Source organism: Egretta garzetta, unplaced genomic scaffold, assembly GCF_000687185.1.
Source record: "Egretta garzetta isolate BGI_Z169 unplaced genomic scaffold, ASM68718v1 scaffold16, whole genome shotgun sequence".
NCBI classification, from domain to species: Eukaryota; Metazoa; Chordata; class Aves; order Pelecaniformes; family Ardeidae; genus Egretta; species Egretta garzetta.
Genome location: NW_009260022.1, coordinates 3,466,381 through 3,479,521, shown reverse-complemented (window position 1 = coordinate 3,479,521; position 13,141 = coordinate 3,466,381). Strand labels below are relative to the sequence as shown.

The following is a 13,141-nucleotide window of genomic DNA, read 5'->3' as shown; positions in this document are numbered from 1 at the left end:
ACTGAGAGCTTAACTTTGATCTGATAGATGGTTCTGTTTCTATATGAGTTCCATTTTTAGGGCTATTTTAGGGCATGTTTTGGATCATACTGCTAGCAAGTCTTGTGAGTATCTGTGTACTGCATTTGTCATATGACACAAAACCTTAGGATATGAAAAGAAACACTCTAACTGTAAAATGCTCAATTGAAAAACTAAATCAAAAGTAATCCAACACTCTACCTCTCAAACTCAGTTAAGCTACATTTAATTTAGTTTACTGATGTCCCACATCTGCAACCCAGTGAAGTTCACAATTGTTACGTTGCACAGCTGTGGTTTAAAGCCTCTCTTTGCACACAACACACTGGCAGCAAAGCAAAACCGATTACTTTTTATATGCTTTTAACATATGGACCAGTTAGAAGGAGGAAAGCCTCTGTGTCCTGAGTGAAAATATATAGCTTCCATTAACTTGACCCAAATTCTTACAAAATATAAATTCTGATTCATCTTTAAGTAGAGAGATTATAATTACAATGGCTTTGTTTCCGATTCATTTGACTTAGAGCGCCTGCAGTTATCTGTTAAAAGTGAAAATACTAACACAAAAGTGCCATTATAAAAAGATTTTATTGTAGGATAAATTAGTAAAATTAAGATGCATTTAAGTCTTTTGCTCTATTGTGATGTGTGGAATTAATTAAGAAAAAAATCCGCTAAGCCCAAATGGAAACATGCTCTATTTCAGTGCATAGAAGCCTGAAGAGGCCTGCCGCTACCTACCACTAGAGGAAGGGCTTGTCCTCAAAAGGAGTGCACAGTGACAAACATGACAGGTCAAATCGTGGTTCCACTGAAAACAATGGCAAAGCATCTACGATTTTAACTGGCCAAGATTTCAGTCTATGCCCAGTAGTAACTGCTCATGGGACTGAAATGCAAGAAAATCAATTTGTTTCCCTCAGTTTCTGACTCTTCATGAGGAATCAGCTACTATCACAGTTACCGCCAAAATCTTGAAATGGTACTCTTGTCACCAAAGAGTGGTAAAAAGCAGTTCTTTAAAGTGATTTTGCAAAAGGCCCTAGTTCTTGTGTTCTTTAGTGTGCATAAAGAAAGCTTGAAACATTTTTTTCACATTCTCTGTCAGCACATGGTCCATTAGTTGTTCATTTGGGTTTATTTTTACGTACATTGTTTATAATTACATTTTGTCTGAGGCTGTAAGCAGGGTTGGAGACTGAAAGGCACAAAGAACACAGACTAAAAATCAATACTGAGGAGGAGAAATGACCTTTAGGCAGGCTAATTATAATTAATTTGTTTTTGAAGAAGAATTTATTTTCTTCCTATTTTGGACAAAAAAAATTCCCTTGTTAAAACATCACTATCCTAACTCTTCAGTGAAGTTTGTGAAAATTTCATCCCAGTTCTCTTTGACAGATTATGCTCAAATACCTAGGCAGCATGAACAAGAAGTGTTTATCAGCAGTGGTTAATATATTGATACTATATCACTCTGAGTATGTGAGCAATATCCAATGCCAACAAAATTATTAGACATGATGTTGCTGTAGCAGTAACAGTACTCAGATCTGTATTTATTCCACCCAGCCAAGCCCAGCCCCTACAGATCCTCAGAGCTAGGACAGGCAAGTTTCCCAGCGTCTCTGCTCTGGTGGTGGGAAGGCTGGAGGATTTCCCCTTCCCTCCCTCTAGGTGGCAACTCTTCCCCCTCTCTCCAGCAAGGACCTAAGACAGAGCAGAGCAACCCTGACAAAAGCTCTAAAGGTCTGTGACTCACAGAAGGGGAAAAAAGTCTGCAGATATTATATTTCAAGAGTACAGAATCATGTTGTGTGGCAGTTCTTCTGAGAAGATGAAGCCCCTCTAACACACCTTCCTATCCCACCAGCATGATCTGGTCAGCTGGAGAACATAAGGAACGAGAGAAGAAAAGTGGAAGAGGGAGCCCCAGTGGTGCTTTGCCCAAGGAGTTTGATGGTACCACCACTTAAAGGTGATGCTGCAAAAATTCCTGAATATCAGGACAATGAGTCAAGTGGTCTGACTCCTCACTGACATCACTAGTGAACGTACCAAGGCTCTCCTTAATTTTATCAATTAAAGCTCTCTTCTCTTACAAGGGGAGTCTATTTTCTGGATCACATGACTCCTTTCCTCTCTGATGCGTTAGCTGCAACAGTGATAAACTAAAAATAGAGACGAACAGGAATACATTATATCTGAATGGGAACATGCATATTCAACTGAGTAGTGGCAACTTTTTTTTTTTTTAAACTGTCTACTTCTCTCTTGTATCTGGAGTAAATTCTATTTTAAATTCAGAATGTACAGAATTCTTAGCACAAGAAGCTGTGTCTGTAGGAAAAAGTGACAAATATGGAAGCAATTGGGAGAATTGGTAGGTTAAACCAGAATATGTTCATTCAGTTTTGAGGTTAAAGGTCTCTAGAAAGTGCAAATAGATTCCAAAATGTGCTGTATGTCCATAAATTTCCACTGAAAGATGACAAAACATGCTGTACACCCTACAAAATTAGTGCCAGAATGTTAAAGTTCTGGTCTCGTATCCGTAATAGTGCACTCTCTTAACCATAAATTACTATTACAAATGTATATTTAATGTCCTGCTGTTAATTTCTGGCCCTTTAAACTACACGGTCTGCTACTGAAGAAGCATTTGTTAAGAGGGGATAAGTATATTTGATAAATTACAGGGATTAACATGATCTTAAATTAGTAAAAAAATTTAGTCTTTTTAATATTTATTTTCTTGCTGCTGCTCAGTTTTTGACAGCAGAAGACATGACAGTTATATAAATATACTTCAAACAGAGGATCTTCTCAGGGTGGGAAAGGCATCTTTTTGTTCTTACTGGTATTTAAGAACTACATTTTCAGTAATTGTCAGACCAATGTTACCAGTCTCAAATTCCCTCTTGCTTCTGGAATAGCACCACCTAGTGACTATTATACACATTGGAGATTGCTGCTTGGCAAAAACCACCTACGCTGCAAATTCCAGAGCTAGTTGCAAGCAGATGTGAGAATGTGCTGTCACTCATCTTCAAACAAAACACCAGAGATACTGGCAGAAGGCTCATTTCAAGTCAGGGTTACCTGGAAAGATGCAATATGGCTTCCATGTAAATTATTAACTTTCACGTCAGTCAGTTATCTACAAAAAGCTGGAGAAAATTGTATCAATATTATGAATCTTAATCTGTATTTTTTCTGGTTTGATCTAGAAATGAGGCACATGTTGAGTGGAAGGAAGAGGGCTAAGAGGCAAGGACAGAGTATGATGGGACATTTATACAGTCACTATTCTTTTGTTTACAAAAGCCCCTTTGTAGAAAGTTAAGAAAATAGCATTATCTTTCTTCACTGAGCAGAGATGAAGCAGCATTGCCAGCAATACCTTCTGTTCTCAGCCAAACCTTTCATTTATCTTGCAAGCTGCCAAAACCAAACCTGGCAACAATCTGATTTTAGGACACAGAGGCCCCAGCACAGGATGTGAGTGCCAATTACATTAGACAGCTGGAAAAAATAGAAAATCACAAAGACTTTTAAAAAATAAAAATGACATAAGGGTTTTAAGGTATTCTTATAACACCATGCACAGGAGCATATGCACATTAATTTTTTTAACAGGATGTCCTGTACCAGCTTGACAGAAATACAGACAACGCTCAACTTGCTGTGTGCTCTTCATGGAGAGGTAAATGTTCTATAATGGAAGGCAGAAAGCACACAATTCACATAAACAGGAAACAAGGAAGAAATGTAAGAGACAAAACAAAAAAGTGGAAATACACCAACATGTTAACTATACATTACTGCAATAAGAAGTATCTTCTTACTGAACCTTTTATGCATCTTGGGCAAAATACCCAAGTTCAGTGCTCCTCTCACTGAAAATATCTCTAAAAAGCCAGAGGAGGAGAAGTTTGCATCAGCATTCTGATTTAAAAATAGCAATAAAATCAGAAGTGTAATATTTACAATAACTGTGACTGATAACTGGGACAAAGCACCTAATCTACTTCATTCTGACAATAGCTCCAAGGTATAAAATGGCTAGTAAAGAGGGGTGTGGAGGCACATTTGATCAGATGTGAGCTCTCTTTTTTGCTTTGCTTGATCCATCCAGCATGACTAAAAGAATCTCTTTTACCAGTTTAACACGGATTCAAATGTCAGAGATAGACACAAAGATTCTTTGTTCCCCATTTGGGCACAAACCAATCCTACTCCATCTTAAACTATATCCCCCTTCATTTAAGCATGTTATAGCTGAGAGGAAAGCAGATTACTCATTAGATCCTTCATAGGAAACTTTAAAAGAGCAGAGCCGAAAAAAGAATAAAAAAATTGCCCAGAAACAGAGTTTTAGAGAAGTAGGTAGCTGAAGAGGTTGCAATGTTAGTAAAGACGTGCAGAAAGTACCTGTTTTTGTTAACGGGCTAGAGAAGAGCTGCTGAAGAAGTTTGTTCTCTCTGTTCTTCTCAAAAAATGCACAGGCATCATATAATACCTAGCATGGTATCACCATGAATCAGAAAAGTTGCCAAAAAGGGTTACCAAAAAAATACTATGTTCTTTAAAATGTGAACAGTCGAGATGACCGAGTATACCAGTTAGTTTGGCTCTGACAAGCCAATGAATTATCTGCAAAGGGTACCTTAAAAGGGTACAGCTACAGCAGTGTCTTCAGAATGTGAACTGGCTATAAACAGCACCTACACGTCACTGTACATCAGATTGGGTTAAATGGCTTAAATCATGTTGTATTATGCTTTGGCATGTCAGACTATGGTATACATGATGCAATATAACCGAGATACCTCATTAAAGCTTAAGTTGAGAGTTTACATATGAAATAAGAAAGGTTGTCATCATCTGTTTGTTGTCTGCACCAAACTTGAAATCTATGACTAGACCTGTTGGAGGAACAGGAGTAAGTTGCACATCTAGGTAAATTAAAATAGGCTTCTCACATAGTAGGAAAACAAAACATTCATGTATTTCAAGTATTTTAATTGTTTTTATTAGAAATTAATGCCTGCCTATTTGTATTCATATAAGAATCAGTTAATTTTGTTTAACTTTTTATTTTTTTTTAAATTACAGTCATTTTTTAGACATGTTTTATTATCACTAGCATAATTCCACTGGAGTCCATTAGTTTACACAGAAACTGAATGTTCTCCTGCACTAGAGAACTGGCCAGTAGTGTTTTTATGACTTGGCCATATGGTACAAAGAATTTACTAAACCTGTGTGAAATTTTACAGTTATTCTTAACAAGCCAGAAAGCTGGACAAAGTTTACTAGAACAGATCTTAAAATTTTGAAGTCTTATAATGAGCTAGAGAAGAGACTTCATTGATAACTATATAAAACATGGCTATTTCATTTTGATTTTGTTTATAAACAAAGATTTGGACCTGAAATCACAAGCAAAGCGGACGATATGTGAAACAAGTGGACTGTTATTCCCCATATAAAGTAACAAATGAACTGCTGAGAACAAAAGAAGTTAGGTGCTACACAGTACAAGAAAACATCTGTGCTAGCTAGCTCCAGTCTTTCCAATGCTCTCTATAGGACTTTAAGTTCTATTACAGATGCTGTTTTACATTGCGTTTTATTCCTATACTTATATACACTCACGCACAGAACTATTCACACTATGTTAATGATCGTGGTGCCTGTTCTGGCTCCAGAGAATTGTTCCTTTGGAATTATTGTAGTAATGGTGGTTTTGGTGCCAGATTTCTTTCAGAATAAAAGGTGGTTACTGTCTACAGAATTTGTGAAAGAGCCCTATGGATAGGTTCCAAAATGAACTACTACACATGAAAATTTTATCACAGATTCTAGGTTTCTGTAAACTTTATCATTTTGTCTCTTAAAATAAGAAAAAAAAATCATAAGGCAGAAACTTTGGATAAAATAAATAATGGCCGTACACTATTGTTTAACTAAATAAAAATCACAAGATCTTACCTTTCCAGCATAGTGCTGAATACCAAAAGAGAGTTCTACTCCTTTTGGCCTCCAAAAATATTTGCATCGTAAATTATCTTCAAATTTATCTAGACATTGAGAAGAGACGTTGATGTAAGTGACTTAGAATGACTAAGTAAAATCTTCATCCCAATTAGGGACAGTTTGCTGCTCAAGAAGCCAGAACTACTGTAAACACATATATTATCAGATAGCTCAGAAATAGCTGTGTGCCAGCTTCTCTGTGCTTTCTTCCAAGCTGCCACTTCAGAATGGAACAGCTCATTCTAAACTAGCCCAGAAAGACTGTCTTTCAAATCCCACTGCTTGTGGATAGTTTTGTGCATGGAAAACTATCAAATAAGAGGGGCCAATTAGAAGGTATGATGACTTTTCATATTTTGCTTTGAATTTGCTTACATATATATATATAGGGTTTGGGGTGGATTTATTTCAATTATGTACATTCAAAGCTGTGCATATATCTTGCTTGCTTAAATGCCTATTATTTGTATTTTCCCTGTCTTCCTTTCTCCATTCATTTAGTTTGTGCATCATGTTTTAAGTATACGTTAATGTCTTCAGGCTGGGACCATCTCTCATTTACCTTTGTACTCCTAGAAAGAAAGAAGCTTCTATCTAAAACATCTTTGAAAGAGGCTTTCTGTTTCCTGTGACAACCTCTAAAGAGCTGACAGAAAAACAAACATCACTTTCTAAGAAAAATGTCATTTATGCCCTGTGATATTTTGTATGCTCTTTAATAATTTGTAATTAAATTAGCACTGATACTGTAAAACTTGCTATTATATTTCTTTATCTGAACAAGCAACTAGAGACCTGAGGCCAGAATTAATTGATAAAATTCTCTGTCATGTTGTGTAGGTCAGAAAATATTATCAAAATGTTTTTTCTAATGTTAGAATCCATGAATATTTTGTGTTAGGTTTTTCTTTCTATTAAAATTTAATCAAGCTTGTATTTAAAGCAAAAAGAACCAAGTTTGGAATTTTGGGGGAAAGGAGGTGGAATTAGTGATTGTCTAGCACATCTGGAGAGGGCAAAATATCCCGCTTTGCTGTCTCCTCGAGGGATCCTGCTGTACTGTGTACAGATCAGCAGTAAGACTGATTGGCACTGGACCAAAGAAAGTGTCTCTGTGAAAGTGTAAGTTCAATATACAGTATTAACTGATTTATATGACCCACAGGGAGGCACACAGGCTTAATAGACAAATGAGGACTGGAATGAAACCATAGCATTCATTCTACCTGTGACCTAAATTCAAGTTTCACCCCAGCCTAGCAGAAGTGAAAAATCTTAGATATACATCATGCAGCTGTTATTGTTCTCTCACTAACAATTTGAGTCTTTGCTGCACATTCCATTGAAGGAACTGGAACTCTCTGTTTCATATTGCATGTAAAAATGTAGCTCTAGTAAATAAAAGCAAGACAACAGTTTTAAACATGGCATGCACTGCACGTTTTAAAGTTGGCACCAAGATTTGTTAAAATATATGTAAAATATGCACAAAGGAAGGGAAATTTTCAGCCAGATGGCACACCAGAAATAACACACACTTTCTATTTATGATGAGATAATCTGGAGTGAAGCAGTATTTTCTAATTGGATAAACATGGGCCTAGGAGTCTGGGAGATCTAAATTTTACTCTAATGCTGCTCACAGGGTGGTCCTAGACACAAGATTCTACTATGTCTCAGCCATCCCTTCAGTAAATGGGGATAAATGCTGCTTGATGTACCTCACATACAGGGAAAAGACACAGGTTATTTCCTTGTAACACTGGAAAGACAATAAGACGGCATCTGATATACAAGATAACTTTTGCAATATAAAAAGAACAGAAAACACTTAAGCAGAGAAAAATGATGAAGTACAATGAAAAATATACTCAAAATGTCAAATGAAATAGCATGGCAACACCAGGACAACTAGGCTAATAAAACTTGAGTAAATACGCCATTCCACCCTCTCAAAATATATTTCTTATTTCCCAGAATTCTTGTTTGCACATACCAACTAAAGTTAGGTCTGTTGCCTGAGGAAATCTACTTTCTTCATCCAGTAGAGACAGGAGACCCATGGGTTTCTGGAGGAACATATCTAGAAGTGGACGGTTGTCCTCATACTCCACTGTAGTAGCATCAATGCCCTCACTCTGATATTCCATCTACAAAGTCACCAGCACAGTTTTAATATTGAACCAGTAAAACCAACATCATCATTAGGACATTTATGATGCACAGTAATACCCTATGGGCTCCAACAACATTATTTACAAAACTTCAACTGAAAGATGTCATTATATGGCATTTAAATGACATACCCATTTCATAGTTTATAATGTACTCCTGAATATGATGTATGGTTCAGGATGGCTGATTCAACTAGACCTCATCAGAGTTGAATTTACCTGCTCAAGTGCAAAGATATGTTGATTGAAATAAAACTGGATCTGTTCATTAGCGATATTTATGCACAGCTGTTCAAAGGAATTTCTTGCAAAGTTCTCAAATCCGAATATGTCTAGTATCCCAACATTCATCCCATTTTCAGCATTGCTGCAAGTGAAAATACAAACAAAATTCATCATGGGCAACACCAAGTTAAAATAAAAATAAACATGGCAACTAAGATTGCATAATTGATTTAATCTGCTGCAAAACCAAGAGGATAAAAAGTGTGTTTGAACCTAAGACAACTTGTGCATTTGTTCAGCATCATTAACACTTTTGTTTTCCACTTGCTTCTTGCAAATTTCCACAAAGCAGCCTGGAGAATCATAGGTATATAGTAACAGATGCTTAGCAGCCATATTAAAACAAGAGCTTTCAATAGGCAGATCCCAAATAAAATCTATCGTCTGCTCCTCCAGGTAGACAAGAGGTGTCTAGTTTTAATAGTATGGTTTTGCTATACTCAGAAGAATAATTACCAAGTCTGCTGCTGCTACAAGCTGGACTGTTAAGGAGCCCATGTGCTAGCTCAAGTATACTCATAGCACAGTCACTATTAGAACTGCAAGTATGGATGAGGATGTGTCTATATGATATAGTGAAGTGCCAAGTAGACATCTTAGATCAGAGACATTTTCATGTCATCTAAGGGATTCCCTTGTTTCTAGAAATCTCTACAGCTGCTTGAAAAGACCAAAGCAGCCAGATCAGTACCTGACATTGAAATCATAAGGATGCACAACATGAACACTTCTGTAATTATGAAGAATAAAAAAAATCATCACTTACATCTCAAGTAGCAGCACAATAATAATCCAAGATATGTATTTATTACTAGCTTACAAAAGCAGGAGGCCTGTAAGGACTGTGAATACATACTAAAGTTTTTCAGTGTACTCCAATTATTTACCAGCCTTCAGTATGATTTTAATGTTCACTACATAGGAAGCATCTTTTTAAAGATTTGTACAGCATTTTAACCATCCAATTTCCATTGACTTCAGTAGCTAAATTCCACATAGCTCTTTGAAAATGTTGGGGTTAATGTACTGGAAACAGAATTCAGTATCACAGCATGAAAGCCATTTTGAAGCCTTAGCCAAAATAAACACAGCACCCTTTCTGCAAAATCAAAAATATACAAATGGATGAACCCATCAAAGACACATGCACAGTAAATACACATGATTCAGTGATGTGTAACTTGCCATATATTTTTATCTGGCTGAAGCAGAGTATTAATACGATTTACGATCCAGCTGAAGAGACGGCCATAAAGTGCTTTAGACATGGCATCTCGCACGTCAGCTGCTTTGTCCACAGTGTTTGTTCGGATAATAGTCTCCCCTCGTGTTACAACACAGTGGGAGGTTAGGGCCTCTTGAAGTTCTTCTGACCCAATACTTAGTAGTGCAGCAGCTAAAAGACAGGGTAAAAAAAGATACACCAACATGATTATGCAGTGGAAATCACCAGCATGGCCCAACTATTACCACGAGTTAAGAAATTCTCACAAATACTGTCAAATTGTGTTTAGAGAACTGACAATGTTAAAATGTATTTACCATTATCTAAGGCTTCTGGGTTGGGAACCTCACTTTTATCTGTTTGGTGTTGTGAAGAAATGGCAGCAAACTCAATATTTCCAGTATTTAAGATTCCAGTGAGAATTCTGTACACTGAGTACACTTCCTGTAAAAGATGATAAGAAGCCTCATTAAGGAATACAATTAGATATATAGATCATATTTAGGCTATGAAAGAAAAAGGTGGGCTCTCGAATGTCTATTTAAGCTTGTAGCTAGCTCTGAGACGAAGTTCTACAAATTCAGGTAAGCTCCTATTGACACAGAAAACAGCATGATACAGAACTGTGAATGGACTTGCCTGAGTACCCAGACCTCAGGCTGGTCTTGGCTTCCAAGTGCGTGGTCATGCTTTCACAGTTCACTTCTGTCATAAGAGAGATTCTGTGGCACAGGTGTGCATACACAAAACCAAATGGCAGCCTGTCACAGGCAGTGCTGGAGGTGTTTTTTATAAAGGAGATCAATAATGGTTTAGCAAGTGGATCTCTTACCTCGTCAGTGAATCCTATAATTCTAAAGCAATGCTGAATCGCTTCAAATTGCCTTCCATAGGAATCTTTAGTAACAATATCATGCATTACTCTTCCAGTTTCATTATCAATATATCTAAACAGAGTGGGAGAAAGACAGTACCACACTAGCAGATAGGCCAGTACAACCTCCAGTGACTTCAATGCAAGTACCTCAGTAACTGGAAAGAACATTTATTTTGATATCTTCCAATTATATAATTTGGTGCTAATTCATAAGACATTTTTGTTTCTGTTGCACTAACTTCTGCTTATTCTTTGTTAATATCTATTATAGTGTTCCCAACATTTCACACACATCCCCTCACCCAATACAGATCAGATGCATTCACAGTACAAATACCAATTAAAAAACACAACTCCAAAGCATATTCTGGGTTCTTACTGAACCGTTACAGTAAGAAATCATAAGGCAATTGTCCTGATTTGACAGTATGACAGAATATCTACATAATAGTAAGATTGATTCTTCCTCCTCCTCTTTAAATAGTTCAAGTTCTCAAACAAATACAAATAATGTAATGCCTTATTGTCCATCCTCTTCTTTGCTTGGGAGGATTAAAAAAGATCCTTAAGGGATGGAGGATTAAGAGAGATTTTAAAGCATCATATCGAAAGCAAGAGCTGATCAATAGCTAATTACAACAAGCAGTTAAAACAAGCGAGTGATAGTTACCTGGGAGGCTTTTTATCAGGAAGTCTATATTCAGAAAGTTTCTTCTGATGATAAAGGCCAGCATAAATATAATAAAATATATGGAAATTTTTCTCTCCCCTGGAAAAAAAAGGATCCTTTTAAAGTACACGTGGTTATTCTTGTGGCATCTTGTAAAATGTAAAAGGAGAAGTTCTTATCATGAGCTTACTGAAGTAGGTAGCAAATCTCCCACTTGTTTTAATGGTGTAGGATCAACAGCTGCGAAACACAGAAAACCCAGACAACTACAGTATTTCTCCAAAGAATGAAGCAGCTCTGGCTTCCACTCCAAAAGTACCTTACTGACTATTTTTGTCATCACAGCACTGTGAAAAGGATCACTGCTTTAGCAGAAGACGCAAAAGCATTTAAAATAAATAATTCTGGAGAATTAAACAGCATCCAAACATCATATAAATGTGAAACGATAGACAATTAATATACCTACACAGCCTGTTTTATGACCCTTGATTTTTCAAGTAGATATTCAGAAATCTTTGCCCCCATTACAGCTCCTGTGGGCGTAAACATCATTTCCAGATATTTTCCAAAGCGACTTGAGTTGTCATTGATGGCAGTGCAGGCATTCCCAAATGCTTCAACCAGAGGATTCACCTGAAGAATTTTCTCACGCAACGCACGGTTGTTGGCCTTGACAGAATAGATACAGATCAGAAGGATCATTAAAAGAATAAATTGCTTACCCACCATCCAACTCTTGCTTCAGAAGCATAGCAACCCTTTCTCATGCTTGTATGAACTTATGATACTGTGTTAACCTTTCTACTTGTACAACAACAGGGCCAACAAATTGATGAGGAACTCTCCCACAGGTAGGAAAAAACAGGTTCTTCCTTCTCTGCAATTGTTCTGCCTCTGAGGTGTCATATAATTAGAGTATCAAAACTATCAAAACCTAAACACTTCTACTTAAGGTTAACCTTACACACTTGACTTCACCATCATTTTTGCACTAATAGCATTACTCATAACATTTAAATGTATAAGACCTGCTAAGATTAGAGCCATAGCAAGATCTGTCATTCTTTATTGCATAAATGAACAATGGTGTATGTGATAAACGCTGTAGATAATTACAGGCACTGAACACTTGGGACCTGGCACCTTCTCTTTTAAAAAATACCAAATGGCTTGATGTAGGTCATATTCTACTATCTTAATTCAATATTCTCATGTGCATGACTACTACGTCCCTAACTCAAGTGGGTAAATTCACATGGACGGCTTTAAATATTCAAGATTAAATAAAGTGGAAATTGAGGGTGAGGTTGGGAGGATTTGTTCATAGTTTTACATGATTGGCCAAGAAATACCTTTCCCAAGAAGGTCAAATGTTGGACAATCAGATGGGCACTTTCCGTCTTTCCAGCACCACTTTCCCCACTGATGATAATGCACTGAACACACAAAACAAAACAGTTAGGTGCACAGCTCACCACATGGTCGATTTCAGCTATTACTGCTCCTATCTGTTATTTCATGTTTAGTACCAAAATACTACAAAATACTTTAAGGGTCAACTCTCTCAACTCCCTTCTGAAAGGAAAGATCAGCAAAGGCTCAGTGTAATAATTTATTCCCTAGATTACTAAAATGCATCTCACAATGCCTGATAGCAATGTGCATATGTGTGAAGCAGTGATTGAATTTCTAAGGGGTAAGACACACAAACAAGTGACCGCATCTACAAGTTAACACACACTATGCACATATGCAGCTTGTTTCAAATGCTTAAAACTCAGAAAATTGCCACAGCAAAGTTGATGTGACATAATTCAACAGTGCATCTGAGCTCACTGCAT

General features: G+C 36.8%; 1 protein-coding gene across 1 annotated transcript in view; it reads right to left on the bottom strand.

Annotated features, from left to right (window-relative positions):
* MYO3B (myosin IIIB) overlaps positions 1-13,141 on the bottom strand; it is a 202,841-nt gene that overhangs the window by 88,364 nt on the left and 101,336 nt on the right. Inside the window, exons 14-23 of the mRNA XM_035896172.1 lie at positions 12,653-12,736; positions 11,767-11,969; positions 11,298-11,396; positions 10,583-10,697; positions 10,068-10,194; positions 9,711-9,921; positions 8,460-8,607; positions 8,063-8,216; positions 6,022-6,110; positions 4,459-4,546 (exon numbers count right to left, since the gene is read on the bottom strand). Coding sequence (XP_035752065.1) covers positions 4,459-4,546; positions 6,022-6,110; positions 8,063-8,216; positions 8,460-8,607; positions 9,711-9,921; positions 10,068-10,194; positions 10,583-10,697; positions 11,298-11,396; positions 11,767-11,969; positions 12,653-12,736 — 1,318 coding nt within the window. The remainder of the gene's footprint in view (positions 1-4,458; positions 4,547-6,021; positions 6,111-8,062; positions 8,217-8,459; positions 8,608-9,710; positions 9,922-10,067; positions 10,195-10,582; positions 10,698-11,297; positions 11,397-11,766; positions 11,970-12,652; positions 12,737-13,141) is intronic.